The 11,208-nt window shown below is 39.6% G+C and overlaps 1 protein-coding gene across 1 annotated transcript; it reads left to right on the plus strand.

The window, feature by feature from the left end:
• Positions 1 to 262: 262 nt before the first annotated feature.
• Positions 263 to 10,627, plus strand: LOC103065948 (primary amine oxidase, lung isozyme-like). Its single transcript, XM_088131967.1, has 4 exons — positions 263 to 1,838; positions 7,019 to 7,304; positions 9,466 to 9,595; positions 10,343 to 10,627. The coding sequence occupies exons 1-4, from the start codon at positions 263 to 265 to the stop codon at positions 10,625 to 10,627; spliced, it is 2,277 nt and encodes a 758-aa protein (XP_087988093.1).
• The last annotated feature ends 581 nt before the right edge of the window (positions 10,628 to 11,208 follow it).

Raw genomic sequence — 11,208 nt, forward strand, 5'->3', positions numbered from 1 at the left:
GTTTAGAAGTCTTGAGCCATTGCCTTCTTCTGACCTCCCAGTTTTAGTTAATGAAAAAGAAGTATCCTGACTAGATGGTAAGATTATTGATGATGTGAACAGATCATTGCTATCTTGGAACAATTTCTGGAATTTTGTAACTGCAAAGAATTTATACTTTTCAAACTTACATGCTCAACAAGTGTTTTTAAAATGTGTGTCCATATAATTTTAGGATTTAACAAACTCTTTTCTCTATGTGTCTGTCTATAGGTTTGGGAAAATGAATCCGAAACTGATTTATTCTCTCCTAGCAATATGCATCACCATCATTGTCATCTTAGTCTTGGTTTTCCAAACTAGAGGAAAAAAACCCATGGATTGTGGGAGCTCTTCCCAGAAAATGGGGGAAGAGGAAGGTGGTCAGGATGCTGGCAGCCAGGTATTTCAAGATTTAACTCCAGAAGAGATAATGCAAGTAAAGATGTATTTACAATCCAACCTGGGAGTGCCACTGGCAGAGACACCTCAAGCCAAGCCATCAGACAACTGCATCTATTTCATCACCTTGCAGCTTCCTCCCAAAGCAGAAGTATTACAATTCCTAGACCATCAGGGATCTAGGCCATCACGAGAAGCTCTGGCTGTGGTGCATTTTGGAAATCAGCTGGACCCCAATGTGACAGAATTTGTGGTGGGTCCACTTCCAGAACCAACATATCATCATGATATCACAGTAGAAAAATATGGAGGGAAATTGCCTTATTCTAAAAGGTTTGTTTTGAGAAATGAGTTTAAGGAAATCAATGATTTCTTGAAGAGGAATGAATATCCTAAGGCTCCAAATTTCATGCAAAAGGTTCTAAATTACAATGGAAGCAGTTTTGGGTACAGTCGACAAATGCCACCAGGGCTAAAATCCGGAGATCGCAAAATGTGGGTGAGTCATTTCCAGAATGTGATTGGCTACTATTTGCATCCAGTTGGGTTTGAGGTCCAAGTGGATTATAGTAGCCTGGATGTTTCTCAGTGGAAGGTAATAAAAGTATTCTATAATGGACAATACTTTGAAGACATGGAAGACATTGAGAGACAATTTAATATGGGAAAGGTTATAGTAGACAAGGTTAAAGAAGCCTCTCCTGATGGGGGATACTCATCACTCAAGCAGAGGGTACCACCAAAACATCCAGGCCCTTTGCAATATGAACCTCGTGGATCACGCTATAGGATTCAGAATAATCAAGTCACCTTCATGAGGTGGAGTTTTGCCTTTGGAATTGATGCAAGCATGGGGCCACGCATCTTTGATGTCAGGTTTAATGGAGAAAGAATAATCTATGAGTTAAGTTTGCAAGATGCAAGTGCTATTTATGGCTCCAACAGTCCAAAATCCATGTTGATCAAATATATGGATGTCAGCTTTGGACTTGGATCAAATATCTTCACACTTACCCAGGGAGTAGATTGTCCTTATTTATCAAATTATTTGGACTGGCACTTTTTTCGTGATACTTCATTACCTGTTAGCCGTAAAAAGGCTATCTGCATCTTTGAGCAGAATGCTGAGTTGCCCCTACGACGACATTATGAAAGTATCCAGTTCCCTTTTTATGGAGGCTTGGCAGATTCGCATCTGGTGTTCCGGACAATGTCTACAGTTGGCAACTATGACTATATCTGGGATTTTATTTTCCACCAAAATGGAGCTGTTGGTGTTCGGGTCCATGCCAGTGGGTACATTCAATCTTCTTTTTACTTTGGTGATGCCAGAGACTTTGGCAATAAGGTTCAAGAATGGGTGCTGGGAATAATTCACACCCACAATATTCACTTCAAGGTGGATCTGGATATTGGTGGTAAGTAGGAATACTGTTTGTAACTTTCAAGGAAACCTATGGGTTCTTTGCCCTCAATTGGCTTGCTCACAATCATTCTAGTGACTGTAAGAATTATAATGGAGAAAAACTCAAGAGCATGCTTCAGATATGTAGGGAACAGAACTTGTGTTTTAACAATTTTGAGAAGTTTTTTTTTTTTAAAATTAATGATATTTATTTCACTACCGGGCTGCTTTTAAAACTTAATTCAAGTACAACATGCACTGTTATAGTAACAAGAAAACAAAATCAGTGGCCACTCAGCAAAATATCATCGCATCAGCCTCGTAGTAATTATGCCTTCATATATTTCTCGGGTTTGGAAACATGAAGTAGTTCCAGAATCAGCACTTTTGAAATCCTTGCAGATGTCAACCAACTTGAACTGTTGGTTAAAGATGAATCTGGAAATGGGTTGCTTGTCAGATGGATTTGGAACTGGAGGCTGGTTACAGGGCAGAGGAAGAAAACTAAAAGACTGTTACAGATTATTTTCCCACCCCACCCCTGAGCCTTGAAAGTAAAAAAAGTGTTGATTAGTTATCTCTGTCCAGCACTTCCGTTTTAAAGAATTATTATAAGTGCTTGAGTTGATAGAGCAGAATATCTGAAGCAGCACTGCAACTCCATAGTCAGAGAGAGGTCTGGGGACTCCCCCTGCAGACATTTACTCAACTGATCCAGCTATTCCAGCCAGTGATTCCCACCCAGATATCAGGGAGAAGAGATAACCCAGGGGGCAAGACTTATTTTTCTCAGCCCTGGTTTGATGCAGAATGTTTTAAGGCTAAAAGTAAACTGATCAGGGAATTTAAGCTATATAAAGAGAACCAAGTTGAGCACCCCATCCAAGATTTTATGCTCCTGAAGAAACAATATAAACATTTTTTACAAACAAGAAAAGAGAATTCACTAAGGTTTCCTGGCAGCAACTGATAACAGCTTCTCAAGCCAGAAATTCCACTTTGTTCTGGCACCTCATAGCTTTCCATTCAATTGATAGGCCCCTTTTACTTCCTCACCTTATATCTGCATCTGTGTGGGAAGACCACTTTAGAGCATTATATTCACAAGAAGAGGCCCCTATAGTTGATTTAGATCTCAGTGTTAACCTGCTCCCAAACTGGGCCCCTGTCACAAATGCTGAAATAAAGAGGGTTAAAAATCAGCTAAAGCCTGGTAAATCTCTAGGCAATGACTTTATTACACCCGAAATATTATGAAACAATTTGGATTGGTGGACCCCTGTTCTTGCTTCCCTGTTTACCTATATTGATAGCACTGCACAAATTCCAGAGGACTGGGGCCTAGCCATTATCGTGCCTATTTATAAAAAGGGCAGTCGAGACCTGCCTGCTAATTATAGGCCTGTTAGCTTGTTAAGTATAATAAGTAAGCTCTATGCCAGACACTTATACAATAAACTAGTTGACTTGATTGACACAGAGCATATATTGGCAGATGAGCAAACAGGTTTTAGATCCAGATATTCTATCTACGGACATGCCCTTATACTCCAACATCTGGCTGAAAAATATACATCTAAAACAGGTTTGACATTATATACTGCTTTTATTGATTTTAGGTCTGCATTTGATTTAGTTCCCAGAGGAAGGCTCTGGTCTCAGCTCCTCCATGCTACTATTGATAGAAGGCTACTGTTGCTCATGCATAATCTCTATAAGAACTCTAGAATCAAAGTTCAATGCAGTACGCAAGGGCACCACACAAGTGAGATTCCACCTCACAGAGGAGTGAGGCAGGGTTGTATTTTAGCTCCTCTGCTGTTTAATTTGTATATAAACCCATTTGTGGCCAAAATAAATCAACTGGAATATCACCCTCCAAAATTGGCAAACAGGCACATTGCAACTTTGTTGTATGCAGATGACATAGTACTCCTATCACAAACACAAATTGGATTCAAACGAGCCGTGAGTGCTCTGGCCAGCTATTGCTCTGAAGAAGCTTTCAAAATCAATTATAGCAAAACTAAAATTTTGGTCTTTGCAAAGAGACCTAAACTGCACATTTGGAGGATAAATGGCCAGAATATTGAACAAGTTAAATCCTTTAAATATTTGGGCATGGTTTTTCATAGCTCCACTAAACACAGTGTGCACCAAAGCTACGTTATCCAAAACGCTAAAAAAACAGTAGCTGCAATTCCAATCCTTTTACTTTACCAGGGAAGCACAGTATATCCCAGCAGCGCTGAAGCTATACTCAGCTAAGGCTCGTATACAATCACTCTTCAATGCCCAGCTAGGACCCTATCCTTCTTTTACACCTTTGGAAAGGATTCAATCCAAATTATTAAGGGCCATATTTCAGGTAGCCCCTTGTATCCCAAATGTAGCACTAAGGAGGGAAGCAGGGTTGTCCAAAGTCGAAACAAGTGCATGGGCTTGTATTATAGCACATTGGCTGAAACTACTGTTTTTCCCTACAGGTTTGAGTTCTTTCCTTATTAAGGATAATTATAAATCAGTATGGTTCAGGGCTATCTTACAAAAACTTCAATATCTCAGTTTCTCTAGTGAGGCATTCCTAATGATGGGCTACAAGGGTGCACTCAGTGAATTCAAACAGCATATCAAAGATCTGGAAATCCAGCAGGATCAGTCTGCTTTGTCTAAGAATGTTTTTTTGAGCAGTCAAGCTTTTTCTTATAAGCCAGCAAGATAGCTAAATTACATCACTGTCCGCAAATTTCAGAGGGCATTAATTCTAGCATGCTGTAATGCTCTCCCTATAGCAGTTTTGGAGGGCCGATACAAAAAAGTCCCATATGACTGAGATTGTGCCCCTGTGGACAAGGGGCTATTGAAACTATAGCACATGTCCTGTTATACTGTATTTTCTATAAGGACTCACAAACCCATTTAATAACTCTTCATCTGATAAAATATCCAGGGATTTCTGATCTTTTTTATGTCCAGTTGTTGCTATCTGATCAGAATGATTTAGTTTCCTTGAACATAGCTAAATTTTGTTGTACTTCTGCAAAATTAGGCAGATTTTCACTGCCCACTGATGATCTCATCAATCTGTAAATATATTATCACGTTCTGTTCACTTCATTTAATGTATTTTTAATGTATCTCAATGTATTTTAATGCATTTTTATTTGTAATCCTGGTCTCTGACCATAATAAAGATGATGATGAAGTGCTTGAGTTGATAGAGCAGAATAGTTTTTGATCATTCCTCCCATAGTAAACTTGGCTGTGATTTATTCTGTAAATCAAGCAGGTCCAGATGTCATGGAACAGGCCCGCTCAGCTTTAGTGTCTTTCAGATGGGCTGTGGTTCAACTCTCATAATCCCAAAATTAGCAGGGCCTGATATGGAGAGCTATGTTTTCAAAAGTCTCCACTGAAATTTGTCATCAGGAAACATGATTTCTCTGAACTTCTTGTGGGCTAGAAGAAATTCTCCATCAAAGATCATGTGGCTCAAACAATGGTCACCTGAGTCAGGAGGTTCTCTTGACCTTGTTTCTGATTCAGCAAGATCCAATGGGTAGCTGGAATTGATTTGAAGATTTAGTTGAAGGCCTGAAAATAGTTCAGAAAATCTGTCACATATTATTCATATATCAGCCACGGGGTGGAGCTGCATACAAATCTAGCATTTCCCAACAAACATATTGTTTGATAATATTTCTTGGGTCCATTTCCATTTCCATTTCCATTTCCATTTCTCTCTCTCTCTCTGTGTGTGTGTGTGTGTGTGTTACGCAGAGACATTCTCTCTGCCATATTTTTTTAGCATTGAATCATTTTAAATGCTGCTGCTTTCTGGACCAGGATCCCATACAACTCCTCTACCTCTGCTAAGTACAACAAAGTGGAAGGTGTCATAGTGTATATAAACATTCCTTTTATGAAGTTCATGTATTTCCTGATAGGGTACGGCACACACTGTGTGTCCCTTTTTCGCCCCCTCCATCCCCACTGATCTTCATTGCTGAGAACTGGTAGTGAGGTTTTCCTGCATGCTGAGGCTGCAAATGCATGAAAATTGTAGCCTAATCCCTAAAGTAGGGCTACCATAGCTTTAAGGAACAACAAATGTCCTCAAAACTCTTTGTACAAAGCAGGAAAACTCTCCTCATGTCTGGCCTCACCCATTTGCCTTAACCCCCCAACCATCGTGATCCTCAATTACTCCAAAATATTCTGGAGGATCCTCCAGAAGAAGTGAATGCACTAAGATTACAATCTGGAGGTAGCCAAATCCTTGGACCAAGCCAGCATATAAGCTATACATGGATATAATGGTCCTGAAATTAAAAAATTCTAGGCAAGGCCTCTTCTCAAGTAGAGGAGATGAATGTGCAGAAAACCTCACTTTGCCTAAAATCCAAAGGGCATTGTCAGGGAAAGGTGTGAGATTGTGTTACCTGTCCATTTATATTGTTTACACACACAAACACACACAAACACATAGATATATTATATAGATATTTAAAAGATGGGAATCTGATGAGCTGCAAAACAAAGTTCCCACCTTGTTTCAGCTACACATTAATGAGTAAATAAAGGAGAATGCAGAATCTCCCTAAATGATTTGTTCTAAGAATACCTGAAATGTGAGAGTTACGCCAAATCTCTAATCCAGTTTTCTCGTTTTTGCTTTGTGTCATTTTCAGATGGTGTCATTTAATGAATGAGCTGCTGTTTGCTCATCTTTGCAGAGTTTGTTTTTTCACTCTGACTCAGTTTGTCCATATTCAGTCTGGAAAACTAATTATGCTTACTCTTATCATAATTTCATCTCTGTGTCAGGCAAGGCTTTATTTCAGAAACAACTTTGATTTTAAGAAGCTGAAAATGCAACAAGAGTGGTCTGATCTCTCTATATCACAATTACTGCAGAATTGTACAAAAGTACAGTTACTGTAATTGTTTTCTTTCTGAGGTGTGAAGTTTTATGAAGTTCATGTATTTCCTGATAGGGTAGGACACACCTTTTTTGCCACTCCATCCCCACTGATCTTGATTGGTAGTGTGGTTTTCTTGCATGCTGAGGCAGCAAATGCATGAAAGTTGTCTTGTAATCCCTAAAGTAGGGCTACCATAGCTTTAAGGAACAACAAAATGTGCTACATGTGTTACTCAAGTACTAATTACTGTACTTGTTTTCTTTCTGAGGTGTGAACAATACCCTGGTTGGCAATGACATGGCTTTTGAGACAGTGCAGGCCCCTTGGAGCCCAGAACATAAGATCCATCGAATGAAGATGGTGAGGAAAGTTTTGGATACCGAGGACAAAGCTGCATTCCGCCTCCGTGACAACATGCCCAGATACATTTACTTTGCTGCCAATCGCACCAATAAGTGGGGCCATGAGCGAGGCTATCGGATCCAGATAGTCAGCTTCTCTGGAGAGCATGTGCCAGAATCAGATCCCACAGAGCCAGGCCTCAGCTGGGGTCGGTAAGTGACTGATTTCTAGCTGCAGAAAGAAAATATATTTACCTACGTTTTTGGGTTTCAGGACCTTGAATAATATAGGCAGGAACTGCCAAATTTCTTCATTTTAAAGAAATCTACAGTATATAACCATCTCTCTGCTTTCTTTCGGCTCCATTCTGGATGGCGGAAGGGTTTAAAAAGTCCGGATAATGATCAAATATTTGCTACGCAAAACCTTAGCCTCAATTGCTGTGGAACATATAAAGGAACAAAGCGCTATTCAAACTGTGCAGAATTTCTTCTAGTTCACATTTCTCACTACCAATTGTAACAGATCTTTCAAGATCCTGGGACCTCTTTTTATTAAAAGTTAACTATTGGGTTGATGCGGTGGCGCAGCGGCTTAATGACGCTGAAAGTTGCCGGCCAGAAATGGCTGACGCTTTGGCGGTTCGAGTCCAGCCTTCACGCTAAACAGGGTGAGCTCCTGTTTCCTCCCCAGTTCCTGTCAACCCAACAGGTCGAAAACTCACGTGAGTAGATAAATGGTACTCTCACTCCGGTGGGAGGAAAAATGCTGGCGGCGCCTTGCAAAAAGGAGTCGGGAGCAGTTGCCGATAAGCGCGAAACTGCACTCGCCCGAAAAGGGCGCGAAGCAATGGAAACCCCGCCTCCTGTGCTCGCCAGCTGGGCTCTGCTCTAGGAAGGAGGCTCTGGCAAACCACTTCCGAAACAATTGCCTTGAAAACTGCAAGGACTCGTCCAAGCAGTCACTGCAGGGTCAGTAATGACTGAGCGCAGACAAAAAAAAAAAAAAAATTGGGTTGAGTAGAAAGAAACAGTTCCTTTGACCAATTTAGTATGTTTGGATGGTGATCTTTATGTATCTGTAATCATGGTTGGAAGAGTAGTTAAAAGACTTTCCACAGTACAACACTCCAGTTTTGGGAAATTATCGTCAATCTTGAGATCCCTTCTTGACCATGACCTAAGAGAAACCCTACCGATTATTGGAGGATAAAAGGGGACTTACAATGGGACTTACAAGCAAAATGGGACCTACAATCTTTCCTTTTCTCCTTTTGTCCAAGTGATATAAACTAAAGTTAACAGCTAGTTCTGGGGAGAATTGCATTACCTTTGAAAGTTTAATATTGCATCTTAGATGTGTTCCTGGATTCATTCTTATTCATGGAAGAGTCTGGAGACAGTCTTTGTGGCCTGGAATACATTTTTAAGGTTATCCTATTATGGCAGCTGTAACCATATCTGGGGTAGACAGACCTGGCTACTGGTGGCCATGCATAAGTTACTCCCTTATCTGATTTCTGTAATACACTCTACAGGTCTGCTTCAGAAACACTGATGGTTCCTTCAGTGTGTCAAGCCATGTTATTATCAATTTGTGCACTTGCACTTCTGGACCTAACTTGAGGATCTGATATTAAGTTTTAATCTCCTAAGTGGTGTGGGGTCAGTATATTTAAGGGACTGCCTATCAGTATGCACACCTATGATATCTGCTAGGTTGACAGGGGTAACCACAGTGGTCTTGTGGTTCTGTAAGTCATCTACAGAAATACACATTTGTATTTGTGAGGGTTCTTTGTTTTCCAAGGAATGGATGCACCACAGTGTAGCAAATCTGTACAAAATACACACCTTCCCCAACAACAGACTACTGCTCTCCATCCATCCTAGGACTTGCAAGGTGATGTTGCCATATAAATATGTCTTTAATACTCAGTCCTTTAATACTTAGTTCAAGCAAAAGTCTATAAGTCTGTGAAGGGGCATACGACCTTTGCCTCCTTCTAAAAATTTGGTGAGAAGCGTTTCTGCCTGGCCGCAGCTACTTTTCCCAACCACAGACAGCAACCCCAACTTCACTCCCTCACACAGTTCAAAGCTAAAATCATCTCACATCTCATATCTTCTTTAACAATGAGTTACAACAATGATTGTTCCTATATTTTTTATAGTTGGGCTGTTCAAATTTATCTAAACGGAATAGCATTCTGTCTTTACATTACCTTTGCCTCCTTCCAAAAGTTCTTACATAGTTGGCTTACATAGCTTTTCAAGGCCTTTGCCTGGAAAAATAACCTCTGAAGATCTTTAAGAAGAAAAATAATAATTAATAAATCTCAATCTCTGCAACTTCTCTTGTTTTGCTTTTCAGTTATAAGCTAGCTGTTACAAAGAGGAAGGAAAATGAACCAGTCAGCACCACTGCCTACAATCAGGTTGACCCATGGAAACCTCCCGTGGTCTTTGCTGACTTCATAAACAATGAGACTATTGTCAATGAGGTAAGTGAAGACGAACCCAACATAGCACTGAAGCACCTTGGAGGTTATTATTCCACAGTCTGGTGCTGTCCAAATGCATTGGAGTTTACGTCAAACGTATTTGGAAGACATCAGAATAGGAAGGCATCCTGTTGGACTGTCACCCAAAGCTTTTTCTGGAAATAGGCAAATGCTGCCAAGGGTTTTAGCAGCACTTTCTTTTAGGGAAACAAAAGCAGAAACAAAAACAAAAAAGAAAAACAAGCAAGCAAACAAACAAACAAAAAGAACCAGACATAGTGATCTTCAGGATGCTTGCTCAGAGGAGAACTGGCAAATATAAATTCTCCTGTAACCAGTGTTAGTTTTTCTGTATGCATTCTTGTTAGCTGAGGTAATGTGACCTTGGAAATTACACTGAGCAAACATGTATAGATAGATTTATGCCTTACACATTGCATTTGTTTTTAAGAAAAATGGCTTTTTAGTACCACGCTTGATAAAATTTTGCAGATGAATATAGGGTCTTTGCTAACAGGTTTCTACTCCAGTTTTCCATTTCTATGAATCCTTAATTCTGAACAGATAAGCATACTGTAAAATTATACTGTCAGATTACATCCCACCCCCGATTTTAGTAAACCATTTTTCATCTGCTGCTTTAATTAACAAGCTTAGTTTCTCTGAATCCACACCTGTATCATCTTTCTATTGAACAGGTCTTTTTCCTAAGATAACAAAATAATATTGTCCATTTCCCTTTCACAGGATCTGGTTGCCTGGATCAATGCTGGTTTTCTGCATATTCCACATGCTGAGGACATACCCAATACAGCAACCCTTGGGAATGTGGTTGGTTTCTTCTTGAGACCGTACAATTATTTTGATGACGACTCTTCCATGTATTCTCCAGACAGCGTCTACTTCACCAGCCTGCAGAACCCCACTTCCTGTGATGTCAACCAACTTGCATGTCTGCCTAAAGTAGCTACATGTTTACCTCATTTCCCTCCTTTCTTTTATGAGGGTTTTCAAAACATGACAACTTTGTAGTATCTTCTACTTTTTGACAGGTGAATTAGAAACTGGTAACAAAGAATGAATGTGTACTATAGGCAGTTAATACTGAGGAGTTTCTGCCCAGAATTTTTGAAGACAGAATTTTAAACTTTCTGCATGTGTTATAGCTATTTTAAGCTGTATTTGCAATAATAACCTTTCTTTCTTTCTTTCTTTCTTTCTTTCTTTCTTTCTTTCTTTCTTTCTTTCTTTCTTTCTTTCTTTCTTTCTTTTTTGCTTAAATATTCTAGACAGATTGATAGGTATAATTTACCTTCTGTACTCGTCTTCTACAATTTTCTTCTTCTTTCTCTCTTCTTCCTTCTGCAGGGTTAAGGGATATTTTTGTCTGATTATTGTTATCCTTTTGTCCACTGTCTTCAGGGAACTCTGGTGGAATTAATTGATTCTGATTTTTGGGGGATTAAGAAGAAACTTGCTGAACATTTTCTTTTGTTAACTGTGGGAATAAACTCGTAGTATGCACGACTGACATTTTTAAATGGAGAGAGAACATTTAGAAATATATACCCTGGTAATTATTGGTTATAATTCTCCCTTCCTTTTAACAACAT

Source organism: Python bivittatus, unplaced genomic scaffold, assembly GCF_059951505.1.
Source record: "Python bivittatus isolate LINGU-HERP-01145 unplaced genomic scaffold, Pbiv_v1 ctg000980_np1212, whole genome shotgun sequence".
NCBI classification, from domain to species: Eukaryota; Metazoa; Chordata; class Lepidosauria; order Squamata; family Pythonidae; genus Python; species Python bivittatus.